The 22885-nt window shown below is 42.6% G+C and overlaps 1 protein-coding gene across 1 annotated transcript in view; it reads left to right on the top strand.

Moving 5' to 3' along the window:
• DNAH5 (dynein axonemal heavy chain 5) overlaps positions 1–22885 on the top strand; it is a 304825-nt gene that overhangs the window by 170185 nt on the left and 111755 nt on the right. The window contains exons 41-48 of the mRNA XM_055123648.1: positions 578–731; positions 3714–3860; positions 6366–6607; positions 7905–8081; positions 9429–9630; positions 11743–11885; positions 12555–12689; positions 22758–22880. Coding sequence (XP_054979623.1) covers positions 578–731; positions 3714–3860; positions 6366–6607; positions 7905–8081; positions 9429–9630; positions 11743–11885; positions 12555–12689; positions 22758–22880 — 1323 coding nt within the window. The remainder of the gene's footprint in view (positions 1–577; positions 732–3713; positions 3861–6365; positions 6608–7904; positions 8082–9428; positions 9631–11742; positions 11886–12554; positions 12690–22757; positions 22881–22885) is intronic.

The following is a 22885-nucleotide window of genomic DNA, read 5'->3' as shown; positions in this document are numbered from 1 at the left end:
ATAGAAATTAAAAAAGTGTTAAACTCCAGGAGAAAAATGTCACTGTTCCTTATTAACTTGCTTAACATTTTAATCATGTCTGACCTCTTTATGCTTATGCTCACACCTATATATTTTGTGATATATTTTTATTGTGCTGAAAGAATTATAAAATTATTTTATTGTTCCTATTTTTCAATTGTAATGAACAGTTCGGTGGCATTAAATGCACCCACATTAATGTGCAAACATCAACAGCAGCTTTTTCATTTTCCTGCACCGAAAATCTCTATTTAACAGTAATTTCCTTTTTTTTTTTTTTTTTTGCTTTTTGGGTCACATTCTGAAATGCACAAGGGGTACTCCTGGCTCTGCACTCAGGAATTACTCCTGACTGTGCTCAGGGGACCATATGGGATCCTGGGAATCGAAACCAGGTTGGCCGCATGCAAGGCAAACAAACGTCCCACCCACTGTACTGTCACTCCAGCCCCCAATTTCCCATTCTTTTCTCACTCACATGCTGGTGTTTCTTTTGAGAATAATGGCAAGTCTACTGTTGTTGTGGTTCAGTGTGGGAAATTTCTTCTACTTGCAGGTTGAAGAAGCGGGTTTAATTAACCACCCGCCTTGGAAGCTGAAGGTCATCCAGCTGTTTGAAACCCAGAGAGTGCGTCACGGAATGATGACCCTGGGCCCTAGTGGGGCGGGGAAAACCACCTGCATCCACACCTTGATGAAAGCTATGACGGGTAAGGGGAAGAGGCAGAGAGGCTGGCCTGTGAGCGGCACATTTAAATTGTTGTGACGCTGTTGGTCATTCTAGTAACAGACACAAAGGTTGGGACATTATTTATTTATTTTTTTAAAAAAATTTTTTATTGAGTCACCATGTGGAAAGTTACAAAGTTTTCAGGTTTAAGTCTCAGTTATACAATGCTCGAACACCCATCCCTTAACCAGTGCACATATTCCACCACCAAGAATCACAGTATAGCTCCACCCCGTCCCCCCACATCCTTAGCCCCCCCACATCCCTAGACCCCCCACGCCCCTATCCCCCCCACCCTTAGCCCCCCACTTGTGTAACTAATAAATTTCACTTTACTTTCACTTTGATTGCATTCAATATTTCAACAAATCTCACTATTATTGTTTGGAGAGTCTCTCCCTTAAAGTCGGACCTGCTGAAAAGGAAGCATTAGATAATTAAAGAAAAAAAGTCTTATAGGAAAGAATGCTGCCTCAAAATAAAGGGGATGTGTGCTGGAGCAATAGCAGGGCGGGTAGGGCTTTGCCTTGCATGCAGCTGACCCGGGTTCGATTCCCAGCATCCCATAGGGTCCTCCGAGTACCAGAAGGAATAATTCCTGAGTGCTGAGCCGGGAGTAACCCCGGTGCGTTGCCAGGTGTGACCCAAAAAGCAAAAACAAACAAACAAACAAACAAAAAGAATGCTGCCTTACAGATTATTGGATATGTTTTAGAGGTTAGCGTCTGACATTAATGGAGTGGAGGGAGGCTTTTTTTTCAGCTTAATGAGATGCAGTTTTATGTAAGTTCAATGTGTTGATCGATACATTTATGTATAAATACCGTCATGCAAGAGTATTGTCTCCTGGTACGCAGCTACCAGTGTGTGTGTGTGTGTGTGTGTGTGTGTGTGTGTGTGTGTGTGTGTGGTGAGAGCATTGTGACATTCAATTCAAGCATATGATACAGTGTTATTAGCTATGACCACAGTGCTTTTCAAGACCCTCAGATGTGTTTATCATAACCAGAAATGTGTTCCCTTTGACAAACAATTTCCCCCCTCTCCCCCCAAGCAGCCCCCACTCAGCTTTCTGTTTCTGTGCGTTTGGTGTTTTGAGATTTCATGCACAAATAATGTGTTGGATTTGTCAGTCTGTCTCTGACTTGCTTCCCTTAACATAATGCCCTAAAAGTCCACCCATATCATCACCATGGCAAGATTTCTCTCTCTCCTGGCTGAATTCTCTTTTGTTATATAGCAGTGCTTTATCTATTGCTATGGCCTTGCTGCCTTGCATGCAGCTGACCTGGGTTCAATTTCTCTGTCCCTCTCGGAGAGCCCAGCAAGCTACTGAGAGTATCTCACCCGCACGGCAGAGCCTGGCAAGCTCCCCGTGGTGTATTTTATATGCCCAAAACAGTAACAACAAGTATCACAATGGGAGACGTTACTGGTGCCTGCTCGAGCAAATTAATGAGCAGTGGGATGACAGTGATACAGTGATGGCCTTGCTGTTTATTAACAGGTGGCTATACTGCATTTGGAAGTGACTTGAACAAAACGAGTAAATGAGTACTGTGTATTAAGCACTATAGAATAGTACATATTGCATGTCTGAATTACATAATCTACACAGTTTCACTGATTTTCAAAAAATTCCTGGTGAAGGCCAATTAGTCATCATAATAATTATTGAATAATAATAGCATTGTAGCACTGTTGTCCCATTGTTCATCGATTTGCTCGAGTGGGCACCAGTAACATCTCTATTGTGAGACTTGTTGTTACTGTTTTTGGCATACTGAATATGCCACAGGTAGCTTGCCGGGCTCTGCCGTGTGGGCAGGATACTCTCGGTAACTTGCCTGGCTCTCTAAGAGGGATGAAGGAATTGAACCCGGGTCGGCTGCATGCAAGGCAAATGCCTACCCACTGTGCTATCACTCCAGTCCTGAATAATAATAATTACTAATAACTGTATATTAACTTGTTCTTCTTTTTCAGCATGTAGGGAAAACATATACTCATTTCATTTGTTTTTGGGTCACACCCAGCAGTGCTCAGGACTTACTTCTGGCTCTGCTCTAGGGATTACTCCTGGTAGTGCTTTGGAGGGACTTTATGGGGTGACAGGGATTAAACCTGGGTCAGCTGTGTGAAAGGCAAGTGCCCTACCCACTGTACTATTGCTCTGGCTTACATACTTCTTTCTTTCTTTTTTTTTAATTTTTGCTTTTTGGGTCACACCTGGCGATGCACAGGGGTTACTCCTGGCTTGCACTCAGGAATTTCCTTGCACTCAGGAATTACTCCTGGCGGTGCTCAGGGGACCATATGGGATGCTGGGAATTGAACTTGGGTCAGCCACGTGCAAGGCAAATGCCCTACTCGCTGTGCCATTGCTCCAGCCTCATACTTCTTTCTTAATGCAGTATTACTTGAGCGTTTTTTTTTTTCTAAATGAACAAGAATACATCTTCACATGTTAAAACTGCTAGTGGAGAGTTTGAAGCTCTTTTTCTCTGATATTTCAGACACACTTATCAAGTATACCATGAATCAAAAGCTTTCTGAGTTGGAAATTTGAAGGACATCCAGGTTATATTAATTCCTTCATCAGTTTCAGCATGTGGTACTTTTTCTTCTCTTATGGAAATGTCATTTGACAAAATATGTCAGATTCTGTTACAAAACATAAAACTGTTCTTTAGTTAATAAAACATAGTGAGTCTAATTATGATAATTTGGATTGCAATAAGATTTGTTATTTTTCCCAATTTTGATTGAGGCACCATGATTTAAAATACCATTAATGATGGGATTTCATGGGTACTTCACCGGTACACTTCACCAGACTGCCAGGTTCTCTCCACCGAAGGATACACTCTTAAAATTTTGAACCCCTGATTATCTCTCACCACAAATTAGCATGATGTTCAGCCTAGATAAATTGTTTAAAACTTGGATTTTCTTGGTCTAGACTGTGGAAAACCACACCGGGAAATGAGGATGAACCCCAAAGCAATTACGGCCCCACAGATGTTTGGTCGGCTTGATGTGGCCACAAATGACTGGACGGATGGCATATTTTCTACCCTATGGAGGAAAACATTGAGGGCTAAGAAAGGTAGAAGATGAATTTCAGTATTGATTTGGACATGTACTTCTAAGTAAATTGATTGGTGCCTTTTTCAGAATGAGTAGAACAATTGTATTTGTCACTGACTATTTGAGCCAAGACTTAAAAGTCATCAATCAGCATATTTGTGAATGTTAAAAAACTGAAATTATCAATTAGTACATTTCACCCACCTCTCCTTTATTGTTTTCAAAAGGGAATGGTTTTCTGAAAAATATTTCTTTGCCTCTGTGATATTAGATAGAAATAGCAGTTAAGGATATTGAATAGACTTACTTCAACGGAGCTACTTTCACTGAATAGTTTTAGAATGTTACTCTTATTTGGTTATGGCCTTAAATTTTTTTTGATTCTGCTATAAAACCATAGCGGCATTGGGATTCTTTGGAGAAAAATTGTATTTGTCAAAAATGAAGTCTACATAGTGCTCACAAATGATTCTGCTTAGAAATACACTAGTATTGTTGTTTAAGCAAACTCCTTAAGGGCTGGCAGTTCTCTCTGAATATTTCCACATTTATGGGCTCTAAATTGAACCAATGCTCTTAGAATATAAACTCAGATGGACGAGGTGATATTAACTCTCTTCTCATCATGACTTTTCACTCCTGAATGAGCAGAAAAAAGTCACGGGGATGCAATTGCAGAGGAAAAGAAGGATATGGATGTACAAGATATTTGCACTTATTTCATGCTTTGGGCAAGAACGTTCTCTTGAGAAATGTTTGTATTGTTGCCATTGAAATTCTCATTTAGAGAATGTGGCTGATCAACCCAACACTTCTCTTTCATCAGATAAAAATGAAAATGCCCCATCTAAAGTGTGCTCATATTAGACATTGTTGTTTTACTGAAAACCAGTCAAAATTTGGTTCTGATTTGTTCTAGTCATCCTGGGTAAGCACAGATTCACTTATCAAATGTTACCCCAAAGAACAGGAGCTCAGTGACATACATTTTCTTTTTCCCTTTTCAAAAGAAGATAACTTGTGCTTTTTCTTTCAAAGTGACTCTGTTGATTAGATCATCATTTTCCTTTGATTTTAGTTGAGTCATCCTAATTAGGATTTTCAAAGCGCTGTGACAGAATATGCCACAGTTGTTACAGAGCAGATAAAAATGGGAACTACAAGCCTGGTCACAGTGTTGGTAAGAAAAGCTCATAGCTAAGAAATTCGGAGGAACAGTTCAGTGGAATACTGAAGGTGGCATTTCCGGTGAGCACTGTGCTCCTGCCTGCCTCTTTCTTTACTTTTGAGGTCCACGTAGCCTCCTCTTGGGTTTGGTGTCCTGTGCCCCATGAAATCTCTGGATCGCAATAATGAGGTCCAGCTAGACCTATGCAAACAAGTCATCAGTTCTCAGCAGTGTCTGACACAGCTTACCACACCCCTTCTTGACTCTCGTACCACGTGGCTTCAGAAATACCTCAGCTGCTGCCTCTCCTCCTGCTCTTCTTTCCTTGGGTGAAGGAGCCAACCAAGGAGGAGACTTCCAGAAGAGCACCGAAGTCCAAACATGGATGAGCCTCGGTCCTTGACCTTCTGTCTCGGTCCACAGACTACATAGGGCATTTATTCATCCTGGTTTCGTGGCCTGTACATGTGAATCTCCTGTCTTGTTTTTTCTTCTTCTTGGGTCACACCCAGCGAAGCTCAGGGGTTTCTCCTGGCTCTGTCTCCTGGTTTCTCCAGGAATGACTCCCGGCAGTGCTCTGGGGACCATATGGGATACAGGGATTGAACTTGGGTGGGCCATGTGCAAGGCAAATGCCCTACCTGCTGTACTATTGCCCCAGTCCCTGAATCTCCAATCTTGAACTCATCCTCTCATAACCTTTTGACAACTCTGCCAGGAAGGCATCTCTGCTGGGGACTTTGGAATTAAGATGCGCAAACCAGATCTGGTCCTGTGGCTCTGCCTGTCTCCTCCTGCCACATCCCTCTCCCCTCCACGAATAAGGTTCAACTTCTTGTTGTTCCTAGAATATGATCCCCCAGAGTTTAGACCCTTTGGGTCTTTGTACTCAGTACTTCCACCGCTTGGAAATTCTGCCCCTACATCTTTGCATCCTTTCATTCTCTGGAAATTAATTCATTGATCACCTTATCTAGAACAGTGGCCCGTCCCGTATGTTTTTTCTCATTTCTGTCTATGTCTTTCCTGCCTAGAGTATAAGCATTGTGAAACCTTGACATTGTCTCATTTCACAGCATAACTCTTCACCCCCAAACTAAACTGTCACATATAAGAAACCCAAATGAATATTTGTTGAATGAACAAAGGAGTTTTAAAATTTGATTGCAGGCATTAAACATCTGCTATATAGAGACAGCTTTGGAAGTCTTAGGTAAAAAAAAAATAGAAAGCATTTAGATCAAAGCTTTATTTAAAAATTACTGAAAATTCTATTCATTCTCAAGCTCGGTAGTTATATGTCTATGCACATATATGTATGTATATTTCTCCCCCGCCTTTGGTGGGATATTCTAGGGGAACATATCTGGATAGTTCTTGATGGTCCAGTAGATGCCATCTGGATTGAAAATCTGAATTCTGTCTTGGATGATAACAAAACTCTGACTCTTGCCAATGGTGATCGGATTCCCATGGCTCCAAACTGCAAGATTGTTTTTGAGCCGCATAACATTGACAATGCTTCTCCGGCTACTGTCTCCAGGAACGGAATGGTTTTCATGAGTTCTTCTATCCTGGACTGGAGTCCAATCCTTGAGGTATGGTTGGAGTCTTCGGTGCCGTTAGAGGGAGACAGATCCTTAAATACTGTTTTAGCATACAGAATGATTATATTGTGTCTCTGTGGAAAGCTACAAACTCATAAATAATTTTGAAGTCAACAGACTTTGTTTCTCTTTTGAGTTCTATTTTATCATTTATTGCTCAATAACAAGTTGACTTCTTGGCACCCACAGAATTTGCCTTTTTAAAAAGAAAACATAGAGTGGTATTTTGTGGCAAACGTCATGATCTTTCTTCATCTTGAGGTCTCCAGATGACTGAATTCTTCTTTTTCCTGAGCATTCTTTGGCAGTTGGTTAATTATTAAATTAGAAAAAAAATACCATATTTAACCTCATTCACAAATGTGATGTAGAAAAGATTTTTAAAAAGTGGAGTCTGTCCCTTATGTGAAGCTTTAAAATTTTTTGCTGGTATTAATTAAAATCATTTAGTACTAAACAGTTTTTAGTATAGCCTTAGAATGCATAGAATGCTTATGTGTATATATGTGTATATATATATATATACATGAAATGTGGCAATAATTTGGTGGGAAATATTGGTAAAAGAAAACAACTAGTCTTGGTAAGTCTTTGTTTCTCATTAAGGAAAACCGGGTATGGATTTTCTTTCTTGACATTTTTGGGTCGCACAGAGCGGTGCTTGTGTCTTCGTCCTGGCTGTGTGCTGAGGGCTCACTCCTGTCAGGGCTTGGGGGACCATCTAGGATGCTGGAGATTGATCTGGGTCGTATGTGCGTGGCAAGACTCTACCTGCCTTATTATCTCTCCAGCCCCATGGATTTTATTTATCTTTTAATAATGATTCCCAGCTGCCTACCTCCTCATTTCTACTCATATTTTCCTCAAGAACCGAGGACGTCTCCATTTTGACTCCCAGACCTGAGCATTTGAATAGGGCAGCAAGTAGTACCAGTGGATTGGGGGGTTGTGGCCTAGATTTAATTCTGGCCTTGCCTGCGACTGGCTTTGGGATCCCGGGCCCCTTGATACCCAGGCCTTGGGCCTCGGGGATGAGAAGTGCTCCCACCTACAGTTGTTTTGAGCATTTGAACATCACTTGATTGATCCATGAAAGAACAGACATCAGCAACAGGCATATTCTCAGCGAGGCATGTCCTTAGATATGATTGTTATTGGCATGACTGTTGTTGAGTGTTGGCATGACTGTTGTTGAGTGATAAAAGCAAACCCTTTTGTTCCCTGGTGGCTATTTTACATTAATGAATGTACTTGACTCCCCCCCTCCCCCTTTAAATTAAACCAACAGAGTTTCCTTAAAAAACGCTCACCTCAAGAAGCTGAAATTCTCCGCCAGCTGTACACGAAGTCCTTCCCAGACCTGTATCGCTTCAGCATTCAGAACTTGGAGTACAAGACGGAGATGCTGGAGGCCTTTGTCATCATGCAGAGTCTCAACATGCTTCAGGGCCTGGTCCCTGCCAAGGTGGGCACCGGCCTTTCTCTCTGCTCGTAGCCGAGGGGACTGTCTCTGAACTCGCCTCTTACCCAGTCGTGGCCAGCGGGGTGGGGTTTCCGCCATGGGCCCCCAATCTTGGGTTTTTCTCATTTCCTTCCTTATTTCATCAAGTGAGTCACGCTGGGGACTAGAGGTAGGTTCACTGTCACCTGCTAAGTCCCCCTAATTTATCGAGCCTGCTGTTCCTCGAGATCACTTAGGAATTTATTCCCTACTTTTGTTTTTATCCTTTCCCCTGTTGTCACTTGAGGAAAATATACTTTACAGAGGGTTAATATTTTTAAATTTTATTTAAAACTGTAGCACTGTCACTGTCATCCCATTGTTCACTGATTTGCTCGAGCGGGCACCAGTAATGTCTCCATTGTGAGACTTGTTGTTACTGTGTTTGGCATATCAATATGCCACGGGGAGCTTGCCAGGCTCTGCCGTGCGGGTGGGATACTCTTGATAGCTTGCCGGGCTCTCTGAGAGGGACAGAGGAATGGAACCCGGGTCGACCGTGTGCAAGACAAACGCCCTACCGCTTAGTCACATTTATTTTACATCACATCTATTTAACCTATCACGGCTACTTTTTTTTTTCTTTTTGGGCCACACCTGGAGATACACAGGGGTTACTCCTGGCTCTGCATTCAGGAATTACTCCTGGCAGTGCTTGGGGGACCATATGGGATGCTGGGAATCGAACCCGGGTTGGTCAAATGCAAAGCAAACGGCCTATCTGCTGTGTTATTGCTCCAACTCCACAGCTACTATTTTTAATCGACCACATTTACTATCTTTCTGCTCGTCCATCAGTCTGCATGTTACCTGTGCTATCTATCATACATTTGCATCCATCACATATTGTTGGGGTTTGTGCAGTTTTTTGGTACCACACCTGGTAGTGCCGTGGTGGTGGGGGGAGGCTCCTGTTTCTGTGCTCTGGCCTGTGATGATGCTAGGGCTGGCTGCGCTCACAGCAAGCACCTTAACGCCTGTCCTGTCCCTGCAGCCCTTGGAGGTCTATTTTTAAGGTCACGTTGGTGAATAACACTATATAAATCTTTGCTTGGCTTGCTTTATGTACTGTCGCCAGCAGTGCTCGGGTGCTACTCCTGGCTCAGTGCTCAGGACACCCTGTGCTGTGTTGGGGCTGGAACTGGGCGTCACCCGGCAGTCACTCCGTCACTGCAGTTCTTAGGAATCCTGGTCATACCCCTGCACACGCGCACAGCCACTACTCGTGCTATTTGCTTTACCCACCGGACCCAAAGTGTTGGTGAAAGTGAGAGTGAAGTCATTAAAAAGAAATGCTTCTTGCTGTCCCAGGAGGCCGGCGTGGAGGTGACGGCCGCGCACCTGGGGCGGCTGTACGTCTTCGCCCTGATGTGGAGCGTGGGCGCGGTGCTGGAGCTGGACGGCCGGCGGAGGCTGGAGCACTGGCTGCGTTCCCAGGAGCCGCACATCTTGGACCTCCCCCCTCTGGCTGGGGCGGAAGATACCATGTTCGACTATTACGTTGCCCCCGACGGTAAGGGCGTTCCCGGGGCCTTGATGCCAAGGCGCAGTCTTCCCCCCGGGCCCCGTGGGCACAAAAGCCCCGTTTTCTATGGCCAGGGCTACTTTGGCTGTAAGAAGAAAATGGGAATTTTCATGTTTGAAGAAACCGAGTAACTATTTCTTTGTAAAAAATTGATTTTGACAGTGTCCATCCTCTTACCGCATCAAATGCACATCTCCCCTTATTAGGTATACTGTGTACAAAACTCCTAATGAAGAAACACATTTATAAAAACCTCCAGACAGGTGTATTTTAGCCATTTATTCAATCAGCTTAGTTCTGCATTTTTTTTTTTGTTTGTTTTTGGGTCACACCCGGCGATGCACAGGGGTTACTCCTGGCTCTTCACTCAGTAATTACCCCTGGCGGTGCTCAGGGGACCATATAGGATGCTGGGATTAGAACCCGGGTCGGCCACGTGCAAGGCAAACGCCCTACCTGCTGTGCTATCGCTCCAGCCCCTTAGTTCTGCATTTCATATAAAATTGCAGTATGCATTATATTTGTACCAAGTATATGTGCAACTATAGCTCTAGATATGTTAATTTCTCTCCACAGACATATTTTTTTTTGCCCTGGCCCACATATGAAGTTTTTATGTGTGTATATCTATATAGATAGACATGTATATATAAAACACACACATATATATTTACAATATATATATGTGTGTATATATATATTATACATATATATATATTCCCAGGCAACATTTATATATCTTTTAACTTTCGGGTCTTACAGTTAAGGTGATGTCTAATGGCAAACTCACGAGAACAGACATTTTAGCATGATTTTATGGGCATTGTTACCAACACTGTGCTCTGAAGTTTTATAATACTATTTGTATATGCTTTATTTCTGAGAACTTACCTATTAAAATATTTCAAGTATTTCTTAATATTTCTAATACTATTGCTTTGAAATAATTTCTTGATCATTTTTTTGTGCTTTTTTTTTTAACTGCCCCCAATTTTATTCTACTTTGGAAGTTTTGCGTTCTTACTGACTGGTCCATGTCGGGTGGAAGCAGAGCCCTTTGAAGCACATGCTTATGCCAGACACTTCAAGAATCATGAGTTTCCCCCTTTTTTTGCCGTACATGTTCAGAGCTACAGTGTTGCCAGCTAGGTCACACAGTTTCACAGAAGCCAACACGAGGGAGCACACTGACACAGACAGGCAGAGCAGAGAGACCCACTGCACAGCTAGACACGTTCCGCATACACGTGTGACCGCAGAATTAATGCCACACCAAGTGTCAGTTGCTCCCCCTTGCACTGAGCCGGGAAGGAGAGAGGGAATTTTCTTTTGGAAGCTTGATTATACCAAAACATTCTTTTTTAAAAAAAATTTTCTTTGCTTTCTGGATCACACTCGGCGATGCACAGGGGTTACTCCTGGCTCTGCACTCAGGAATTACTCCTGGCGGTGCTCGGGTGTCCATATGGGATGCTGGGAATCGAACCTGGGTTGGCCACATGCAAGACAAATGCCTTACTCGCTGTGCTATCGCTCCAGCCCCTATACCAAAACATTCTTGAATACTGAGATCTTTGTGTTTAATGACCCTTTATTTTATGGGGACCACTTTTTTAGGGGGAAATGTCTTAATTTTAGTTTTGAAGTTGAAATGTCTTAATTTTTTAAATTTATTTTTTAATTGAGTCGGCTTGAGATACATAGTTGTTCATGATTGGGTTTCAGTCATACAATGTTCTAATACTTGTCCCTTCACCAGTGTGCATTTCCCACCACCAATGTCTCCAGTTTCCCTCCCACCCCCCACCTCCACCCCCCACCTCTATGGGAGGCCCTTTTCTTCTCTCTCTCTCTCTCTCTCTCTCTCTCTGTCTCTCTTTCTCTCTTTCTTTCTCTGTCTCTGGGCATTATGGTTTGCAATACAGATACTGAAAGGCATATACCTTGCCTACTTTCAACACTCAGTTCCTGTCCAAAAGTGATCAAGAGGACCTTTGGGAAGATGGTTTCATAAGATGCCTTGCATCTTTGGTCCTTATGGCTAAGATTTAACCCACTACTCTGACACATGCAGACGTAAACTCTCTCCACGTGCCTCAGGTGAATGGATGCACTGGAACACATGCACTGAGGAATATATCTACCCACCCGACAGCACCCCAGAATATGGCTCCATCTTGGTGCCCAATGTGGACAATGTGAGGACCGACTTTCTCATCAACACCATCGCCAAGCAGGGCAAGGTATGGCTCCGTAACTGTCTTTGAACGTTGCACAATTTAAAATGTCACTTGAGAACACGGAGCACCTTGTTTTTATTTACAGGTTATGTATTTAGAGGAAGTGAAAATATTACCCAAATGAGTATTCTCCAGTTATTAGTTCCTAGTAATTATAGTAGAATTGAATTCTTCCAATTTATAATTCTTTTTCATGTATTGATTGAGAGTAAGTGAATTTATGACTTGCCTCCTCTAGGACAAAAGTTCTTTTTTAATTATTTGATGAGTTTGTCAGGGTTCCTGCAACTAAATATCAGGCTGGGGGCAAAAACACTTATTTTTTCACGTTTCTAGAAGGTAGAAATCTGAGATCAAGGAGTTGGCAGGTTTAGCTCCTTCTGCGGTCACCTCAGGGGCTTGGAGCCTGCAGCCTTGCCTGAGGGTCTTCACCGGGTCTTTTTCCGTGTGTGTGGGCATCTTTGCTGTTTTCTCTGTGTATACACATTTCTTGGGATATACCTTATGGCCAATTTTGTCTTAATCACCTCCTTAAAGGTTCTAACTGCAAATATAATCACAGTTTGAGGTCTGGGGGTTGGAGCTTTAGCATATAAATTTGGGGGGTGCAATTCAACTTGTGACAATCATTTTATTGCGTTTCTCGAATTTTTCTTCCAACACCTGTTTTAGGCTGTGCTGTTAATTGGTGAACAAGGAACAGCCAAGACAGTTATAATCAAAGGATTTATGTCAAAATATGATCCTGAAAGCCACGTGGTCAAGAGTCTGAACTTCTCTTCTGCAACTACACCGTTGATGTTTCAGGTAAGGCCACCTGGACACCGCTCATAAAACCCTGCTTGTGATCACATTTATAAGCTCCAATTTCTTTAGTCTTCTGCTTGTGTCTGTTGAACTCTGTGCTCAACATTGCAGCGGTTGTAAATTCCCAGCAAATGCCTTCCATAACTACTAGTGTGCCTCTGTGATACTCTTTCCCTAGTAAGATTATTACATCCAACTGTAAATTATGAAGAAGATAAAAGGTTTGTATAAAGTCTTGAAAGCCTCAATAAAGTTCAAAATATCTATATAGAAGTCTAACAGCAAAAACATTTAGCAATTGAAAAAAATACTTATTCCTCTACCTGAGTCTGCATCTTCTCCTTATTGCCTGCATTTTTATGGGTTTTACTATTATTCTAGTTTTTAAGCCGGACACATGGAGGTCATCTTTGATGGTTCTCTCTTGAATCATGTATCTAAAGACATGCTTTCACATCTCTTCATTCTCCCTGAGTCCCCCCCCCTATACAATTTATGTCTTTGTGATTCTACTGTAGAATATCAGCATTTTGCACCCCCAGCTGGTCTTGATTCAAGTCTAATTTCTCTTCAGTCCATTTTTTATTCTTTTTCCAAACTGGTTTCTGTATTGTCGCTTTCATCTTACGGTTCTCTTATCTTTCACAAAAGCTTTCATTATCCATTGTAATAAGGAATAATATCTTAGAATCTGAACATATTAAAGATCCTACCCTATCATATTATTAAAGAGCAACTGTAATAAACTCAAGTTTGCATTGCTTTTATTAAAGAAACTCTTGACAAGAATGACCTGGGTTTGCAGTGACTCACTTTCTTTGCTTTTCCTGTTCTTAATTTGTTTAAGACACTGTTGAAAGTGGTGAGGTGTTCCTAAATGCCAACCCAGACTGCGGGGTTGGCACATCATCTCATATGTTTATAAGAATATTCATCCATGAACCAAAAAGATACATTTAATAAATTGAAGGTGGAAGCTACAGCTTTTAGGGACTCCAAATGCAAAGAGCTTCACTTTTGATTAACTGTTATTCTTTAGTTACTAGCGTGAAAATGTCAAAGGACACTGAATATCACTGAGAACATGACCAAATAATGAACTTTTATCACTTAAATTAATTGGCAAATTTAGAGTGCCAATAAACTAAGAACATGGATTAAGTTTCCAAATAAGACTGTCAATTTTATTATGCTCCTTTGTTAGAGATGGAATTTCCAATTTGCACTAACCTTCTACCAAATGAATACCATTCACACATCGCTGTGGTGAGGGTGTGCATGGAAGGTCATCTGCAAATTGCAATGACTCAGAAGTGTTTTTTGTGTGTTTGGGGAACAATACATTAAGTTTTCACTGGCTGGCAAGATACTAACACTGCTCACCTTATTGTGATACTGTTTTACATTTAAATAACTTGTGAGTTTTACTTTAGAAGAACATACCTTGTAAAGGTTATAAGTATAACTTCATTTGTGCATGCAGGTTTTAAAACAGTAAATCAGATTCCATAGAGGAAGGGCTCAGTACTCAGAAAAACTCCCTTCAGTGAAGACACCAGTCACAGGCTCAGTGGTCCCAGATACTTGTTCTTTCATTAATTGGCTGCAAATTCAGGAATTTCCATGACTCTGTTTGCTATAATCCATTACAACAACTCAGAAAGCTGGGAAAGTACTAGACTTGCGATTATGACTTTATTATGAAAGAAATGAGTTAGTGGTAGTCCCAAGACAGTGATGACTGATCCAGGCTTGGGAAGTACTGAAGAATGAACCTCCTCTGTCTTTGGGCTCTGCCATTCTTCAGGCACATGTGAGCTTCGTGTTCAGAGTTTGAGTTGGAATTTTATTGCATCAGTTGATTAGCAAGATTAGGTAACTTGTTTGTCTTGTGTTTGAACTGAATCATCAAGCCCCCTTCTCTTTCTGGAGATTAGCTGATTCCATGTGCTTCAAAGTCCCAGCCCCTAATTTCATGATTGTTATCTTTGGCATGTGTAGTCTGAGGAGGAGTAGTCTACCAGGAATAACACACGCATTCTCTAGTCCATTGAAAATTCTGAGAGTTTAAAGGGAGGAAATTCTTTCCGAGAAAGCGGAGATACAGACCAAACACATTTTTCAACAGCTAATAAGATTTTTGTAACTGCAATTTTATTAGTAAATCTTGGTGATATTATTCCTTTAAATGGCAAAAAATCAGTGGCCTATATTTGTTTGGCATGAGATACTCATTTCTCGGAAATAGACAAGTACAATCTAGAAAATAATCTGTGTATTGGCAAATACATTTGCTGAATAGTATTTTACATTTTTAGAAGTGGTGTCGTTGAAGTGCAAAGGAGATTTTAATTTTTAATATTTGGAGGGAGTATGGGACACACCTGGCAGTGCTCAGAGATTACTCCTGGCTCTGTGCTCAGGCATCACTGCAGGCGGAGTTCGAGGGACCATAAATGGTGCCAGAAATCAAACCCGGGTCAGCAGCGTGCAAGGCAAGCGCCCTATCCATTGTGCTATCTCTCTGGCCCATAGAGCAGACTTTGAAAGCAAGAAACATCTCTACTGGTTAGTGTTCTATGATCTTATTCACAGTGACTTTAGCCCAACTCTCTCCTCCCTTTCAGTGTAGAGGGTGTGTCAATACACCAGTTTCATTTTGTCTTCAGAAGCACCCCGGGATCCTCTCACGCTTATTTTGACCATGGGCATTGAAGCTTTTTATGAAACCATATTCATTATTAGCCAACTGCTGTAGTTAATGTTCTTATTACAATTTTCAGCTTTTTTTTTGTTTTACTCTAAACAAGTGCTGTTTCAATAAGAGCCTCGACTCATTATTAGCTTACTGCTGCAGTTAACATTCTTATTATCATTTTCACTAAACATGGGCTGATAAAACTGAGCCAGGTGTAGACTCCAAACAGAAACACACAAAAACCCTTTGTGCGTCTCACCCGGGACCAAACCAAATTGAAATGGTAATGAGAGAATAGTTCCAGTCACGTCCCTGTCTCTTCCCATGACACCCCCAGGGCTGCCAGCTTCCTTTGGCACGCTTCCTTTGCTTATGCCATGGTGTCATTTCCTCTTCTGTCTCCAGGGAATATGGACACTATGGCCACATTTTCCTGGGAGGTCCTGTCTACTTTTTTTTTTTTCTTTTTGCTTTTTGGGTCACACCTGGCGATGCATAGGGGTCACTCCTGGCTCATGCACTCAGGAATCACTCCTGGCGGTTCTCAGGGGACCATATGGGATGCTGGGAATCGAACCCGGTCGGGTGGACCGAGTGCAAGGCAAACGCCCTACCTGTTGTACTACCCAGCTCCTGTTTACTTTTCTCACCTAGTCTAGCAACAAATAACATTCCCTGTAACTATCAAGCATGTGAACCAGGCAAAGGTTATATGCACAGAGAATTTCAGTTTGTCTTTGAGGATGTCTTCTTTTCCCCAGATGTTCTAATGTTTTCCCCATCTGAAGTAGTTGTCTCATATTTTTAAAAAATTAAACCATACAGAATGAGAAAGGAAAAAAGTAAACATGTGAGAGTTTCTGAAAAGTTGTATTTCCTCTAGAAAAAAAATCTTTAAGTTCTTTGAGTTTTTTTGCTTTTGTTTTTGTTTGGGGCCCACACCTGCCTGTGTTCAGGGCTTACTCCTGGCTCTGTGCTTGGGGATCACTCCTGGCTGGTTCAGGGGACCACATATGGTGCTGAGAATAGAACTTGGGTGGGCTGCACGCAAATCAAGTGGCATAATTGTACTATCTCTCCCTCTCCAAACTTTCTGTTTTAATTGCAAATGATATATCACACATAGTTGTATAGTCCTATTTCCCTCCCCCACTTTTCTTAAACTTTTGGGACCAATGCTGGCTACGTGCTCAGGAATCATTCCTGGTGGTGTTCAAATCTGCGAGGGTCTTGTTCAAGACAAAGCAAATGCCCTTCCTACTCATCTCTCTGGCCCAGATTTTTTTTTTAAATGAAAATGAAGCTGAGAGGAAACCCTCTATTTCCCTCACTAGACTAGAACGACTACTTTTCCAATTGTTCTTGTAGTCAGAAGATGAATCTGTAAAACAGGTCACTGTGAATTTGTTTTGCTGGAGTTGTTTTTAGGCTCATGAAGTCACTTCCGATCTGATCTTTTCTCTCTGCAAGGACCCTTCTGATCACAGAAAGTCCTTTTTTGTTTCCTGAGAGCATAGTTTGAAGACGAGTCTTCAGAGGATAATTGTGAGAGATAATTTGGAAAAAAAAATTTTCTCCATGGTAGAACTCTCCAGAAAATGCCAGGTTTTCCTGCTAATGTTAATGCACTTAGATGGAGGTGATGAAAAATTTCTTTGAAATTGCATAGTTGGTGGCAGTTCCCATATGTCTACTGAGTTTTTCCAGTTCACAATATGCCTTCCAGTATCTTTTCCTTCTACATTATTAAATGACCAATTTATTACTTTGTGCAATTTTAGCTTTTATTTTTAGCTTCTAGTTAACATCATTATATTTTCATATTAGGTATGTTTTACTTTTAAAACTGCTATTGAGCTTTTTGAAACATTATTCACATAAGACTTTTCATTTGATTTTAGTCAATTACAATAATGGAAATTATTTATACAAGAGATTTTTATTTGAGTTTATGTTCTTCATTTTTATCTTTTAGTTAAGTTGTACATAAGTGGAAGTAAAAATTCAAGAAGGTTTTATATTTAATTTAGCTGGATATAGTACATAGGGATTTAAGTACTTACATATAGAAATATGTATAATATCAAAATGTATTTCTTTTTTATAATGCATTACACTTTCCAAGTTGTTTTTATATTGTATCAACTGCGTATAATACTTTGTTTGGTATCTACATATATATGTATGACATATATTTTTATGTACATGCCCACTTCTGAGCTATGGTTAAGGAATAATATGTAGCTTACATTAGATCAAAAAGCAGATAAGAAGCAAAAATAGTAGCCATAATTCTACTTTTTGATTTATAGCACCAAGTTTTTGTGTAAGGCCTTGCAGGTAATACAGAACTTGCGCTGTGTCTCATTCAGAGAGACATGCAGTGAGTCCCAGATTAGACAGTACCCAGCGTCCTCAACTGTGCTCCAGCCCCCAGCGGAACAGTAGCTCCTCCGGTGAAGAGGGCCCGGGTGTGATCGGGAGGCAGATATGTGCATATTTATGCTTAGCTCCTGTGTGAAATGCTGCGTATACTGTAACCCAGAGCTTCTCAGCTGGGGACCAGATGCCCCCTTTGTGGGCTCCCAGGATATTCATTCCAATAAGTCCACAGGTGCAGATTATGACAGTGGGGGAGAGGGTGGCATGGCACGAGGCAGGGAGGCAGCTGGTAGGACGAGGATGACAGGAAGGAACAGAGGGGCTGGAGTGATAGTAGAGCGGGTAGGGTGTTTGCCTTGCACGCGGCCGGCCCAGGTTCGATCCCCAGCATTCCATATGGTCCCCTGAGCACCGCCAGGAGTGATTCCTGAGTGCAGAGCCAGGAGTAACCCCTGAGCATTGCTGGGTGTGACCCAAAAGCAAAATTAAAAAAAAAAAAGAGGAAGGATCCGAGGTCAGAAGGCTAGCACGTGGGTAGGAGTTGGAGAAACACTAGAAGGGTCCACCTGCGGTGTGTCCCACAAGAGGTGACCATTTCTTTTAAAGATGGCAGAAATCAGTATATTGAAAGAGTTACACATGTAATACTTTATACAGATTTTTTTTTCTTTTTGCTTTTTGGGTCATACCTGCCAATGCACAGGGGTCACTCTTGGCTCTGAACTCAGGAATTACCCCTGCTCAGGGGACCATTTGGGATGCTGGGAATCAAACCCGGGTCAGCCACGTGCAAGGCAAACGCCCTACCCGCTGTGCTATCACTCCAGCCCCACTTTATACAGATTTTATGAAATTATAGACTGATTGTCTACTAAGAAATTAGTTCACAGTATTGGATCATCCCTAATTTCGCCCAGAGAAGGACAACTTTCCTTACTTCTATTTCTATGTCTATTACTTTCTATTTCAAGCAATATTGTTATATTTGTCTTAAGTGTTTATTTTGCGTTTTGGGGGCCATACTGATTAATTGTGCTTGGTGGGTGGGTGGGCACTCACTCCTCCCGGTGCCGGGGGGAGCCACAGAGTAGGGGATTGAAATGGGGTCGGCCACAGGCAAGGCAAGCACCTTAGCCCCAGCACCATCTCTCTGTTCCCTACTTTTTATTTCTTAAAATATCACTGTCCCTACTGGAGTCAGCTCCAGTGTCCCATATGTGTCAAAAACCAAGATAGGGTCAGAATCTTGTTTAGGGCCCCCTGTGATGCCGTGCATGCTGGTTACCTTTCTCTGACTGCAGAGGAAAGTTGCAGACTGTTTTGAGAGAGCAAAACTGAACTGCTTTCAGTGGCTGCTCTTGCTAGAGAGCTTACTTACTAGCTTGAGACATTCATGGAAGATCTTTCAGGTAAATCATTATTTTCTAAATTATGTTTGACTAATCCTGATATTTTTTTGGAGGGGGATTTCAGGAATAGTCACTCTAGGAATATGTGAACAAGGATTTTATAACAAGCACTAGAGACATCATTTAACAGGATGTTTTAGCATTGCCAGAGTATGAATGAATGAAGCACTTGAGAGATTGGAAGAAAGACCTAGAAAGACTCTTCTTTTTTGGGGGGGAGGGGAAAGGGACAGCATACCTGGCTGTGTTCAGGGCTTACTCCCGGCTCTGTGCCCAGAGATCACTCCTGGTGAGCTCCGGAGACTTTTTGGAGTGCCAGGGATTGAATCTGGCTACGTGAAAGTTCAAGGCCCGACCCACTTTTCTTGGGCCTCAGAAGGAGCATCTCAAAGTGAGTTTACAGGATTTAGCGGGGAGCATCCTCAAGTTCCTCGTCAGTTGTTCATGGGAAGCACTGGAATATTAAGCAGGAAAAAGCTGCCCTCCAGAAAGTTCCTTCTGATGGCAGAGTGTAAAGTTGGGAAATGTGCTTCGCTCCCCGAGATTGGAGAGAGAACCTGCAGCTTTGGAAAGATCCTCAGGCTGCATTGAGACGGTGAGCAAGGAGGGGTCACAGAGCATGGTGAATCTGTGCTGTTGTTTGCAAACAGAACTGATGGGGCTCTCGGGGTGAGCAGTTATTACTGGAGGAAAAAATGTTCCAGCTTACTTCTTGACTTTCTCTGTGTACCAGTTGTGAGATAATGAATGCAGCCTCCTAGACACCTTCTAGAAATGTCTAGGTACGGAGGAGGCAATATCAGCAAGGGCCTCAGGATGTTTGTCCTCCTTACACTCCATCAGGAGGGATGCTACACGGAGAAATGAGTCTACTGATTTTGTATTCTCCACTGGACCATGGTCTGTACCACCCAAACAACGGGTGGTGTGGTGGCAGGGGTGAGCAGGCAGTCAGGGGCACTGAGTCTGAACATGGTCATCAGTTATTCAGGCTGATTTCTTGTGGAAAGAGAAGAATTGCAGATTCAACTGTGAGTGGTCCCACACCGATAGCATGTAGGGCGATTCCACAGGCTGTGATGTTAATATCACGAGAGGAGGGATAACTGAGCTAGTACAAGTCATTGCTCAGAAAGGAGACGGAGCAGGAAAAAGCCAAACTGAAGGTTCTTGCAGGCACAGAACCTTAGTTCCGTCCTGGTACCCGCCACCTCCCGCCCCCAGTGTTGCTGATGCTCCCTCTGGAGGCCTAGGGCAGTACTGGTCCTTGTCACAGCATCACATCACCGGTCTAGGATGGACCCTTCCAGCTTGGTTGGCCGAGGACCACCGAGAGTGGCCCCCGAGTCCCCTGGGCACTGCTTAGGAGCTTCTTCTCCAAGGCAACATCGAAGAGTTCACAGAATATACCCATGTCACAAGTGAACATGGACAGCCAGGTCGCTGGGGGCTGTCCCCGAGCGACGGCCGAGGACCAGCGAGGACGGTGTGAGTCACATATGCTGGCTCTGTGCCACTGCAGCCATCCCGGAGGGGAGAGTCTCGCTGGAGAGCCCAGGCCAAGCATATGAGCACCCCCAAACAGAAGCGGGAGCACAACTGGCCCTCTCCGTGTCGGGGGTCTTCAGGAAGTGTCATCAGGCCCCCGAATCCAGCAGTCTCAACCCCAGGTTCATAAACCAGCTTTCCCTCTCCTTTGGGTTTATTTGTCAACTTAGCTCTTGGATGTACCAAGCCTGCTGTAATTAATTGCCTGCTACTCCAGGGAAATTAGGGTCAGAAGGAAGGAGAGAGGAGCAGGGCGTTGGCTAATTCTTTTTTTTTTTTATTGCCCCACCTCTTCCACTCTTGGCTTTTCTAGCTCTTAGAAGCTCTCCCCAGGTCACAAAAGCTTCACACGCCTCTGAGTTTTCAGTAATAAGCAAAGGACATTCTGGAAGACTCTAGTTGCCCTAGGGAGGGTCAAGAGATTATTAATTGCTTTTGCATTTGAATTCATTGAAAGGCAGGGCTAAATTTAGCTCAGTACGTTACTTTCAGCAAGAGGTTCTCAAATTTATTTGGCCAACTGCCCCTTTGCAGAAACAAAAAATTTCACTTAATACCTCCTCTTGCTCCCCTCACTGACCCTGAGGTGACTGGACTCTGCATTGTTCCTGCTCCCCCGGGGACAGCCCCAGCCCTTTGGGGAGCTGCTACTCATCTTAAATGTGGTTATGTCAGGATAACAGGATTTTTTTTTTCATTTTTCTGTCGTAATGGCAGATTTGTTTTGTAAGTGAAAATATATATCTTCCTGTTGAACAATGTTGAGAAATTGTACTTTTCTGACCATGCTTTCATGAAAATGCCGATGAAAACTAGCTTATCACTTGGAATTACCAAGCTATGCGGATTTCCAAGAAAATGGATAGAATTTTTGTTTTATCTTGGCTTTACTTTGTGATCGCACCTTAGAGTATTAAAGTCATTTTTCACTGGTCTGCTCATAATCAGGAAATTAGGAAGCTATTTTATTTTACTTCTTTTTTGGGAGGGAGATAGGAGGAGAAACACATTTTATCTCAATTTACCTCCACTTTCCCCTTTATTTCTACATTTTCTTTAACATTTCCCAGAGTCATCAATATTGGATGGCTACAGTGGTGGGAATGTAATAATATCACTAATAACGAGCTTTCGTGGTAGGATGCAGTTACTCAACGCATGCTTTCTGGGTAACTGCATGGTTCCCAGATCACTCTGTCCTTCCTTGGAAATGGTCATGCCCGTGCCAGGAAATAATTTGGAGTCCTTCATTTATGCCCCCTCATTCTTCTAGCGTCCCTCCTCTTGGTTTTATTTTCAGATTGAGGTATAATTGACGCCTGCCATTGGGCTAGTTTCATCAGTCAGTTTCATCAGTTTCATCCTTTCTTATTCGTTCCACATTCCCGGAAATGTTCTCGTGTGGTCACACACACAGTCTCTTAGGCTTCCTAAGCTCAGAATTTAGAAACAAGAGGAGGTTGGGTTGTCATCCTTGCAGCTGGGCTGTGTGCAGCAGTGGGGACGGATGTGGGGACCTCTGCCCCGAGGCCTTGAGTATGGGTGCTGTCCGGCCACCGAAGCCCACTGGCAGCCTTTCCCGTGGAGACAGGGCAGTTTATTCAGGGGATGGCTGGACTTGGGGCGTGCAGACAGACCCTGGGGAGTATTAGAACAATAGTTCTGTGTCACATGGTCTCTGTTCACAAGGGAGTTTTGAACAGGTCTGGGTGCTTTAAATAATGTGGCTTGGCAGTGTTATCCATGGAGTCCTCATTAGCCAAAAATGAATGTGGACAGGGTCAGAAATATTTGCTCCCACTCAAAACTTGCAGTGGTTGGCGTTACATGTACATGGAAACGGAACCAGCTTTCAGAGGCCATAAGCATTATGAAAGATCATTTGGGCACATTTTGTCCTGCTTTTCAGAATGAAGGGGCATCTGAGGGGCTTTCTGAGTAATTCCTATTAATTCAAGTGTTCCTCAATTTTAAAAATTAATTGGATGTGTTATAGAATATATTTTCACAAACATTTTGTTTGTTTTCTAGAGGACAGTGGAGAGCTATGTGGATAAACGAATGGGCACAACATACGGCCCCCCTGCAGGGAAGAAAATGACTGTTTTTATCGACGATGTGAATATGCCAGTAATCAATGAATGGGGAGACCAGGTAGA

This window comes from Sorex araneus, chromosome 1 (assembly GCF_027595985.1).
Source record: "Sorex araneus isolate mSorAra2 chromosome 1, mSorAra2.pri, whole genome shotgun sequence".
NCBI lineage: Eukaryota > Metazoa > Chordata > Mammalia > Eulipotyphla > Soricidae > Sorex > Sorex araneus.
The sequence above is the reverse complement of the archived record's forward strand: the minus strand, read 5'-3'. Positions and strand labels throughout refer to the sequence as shown.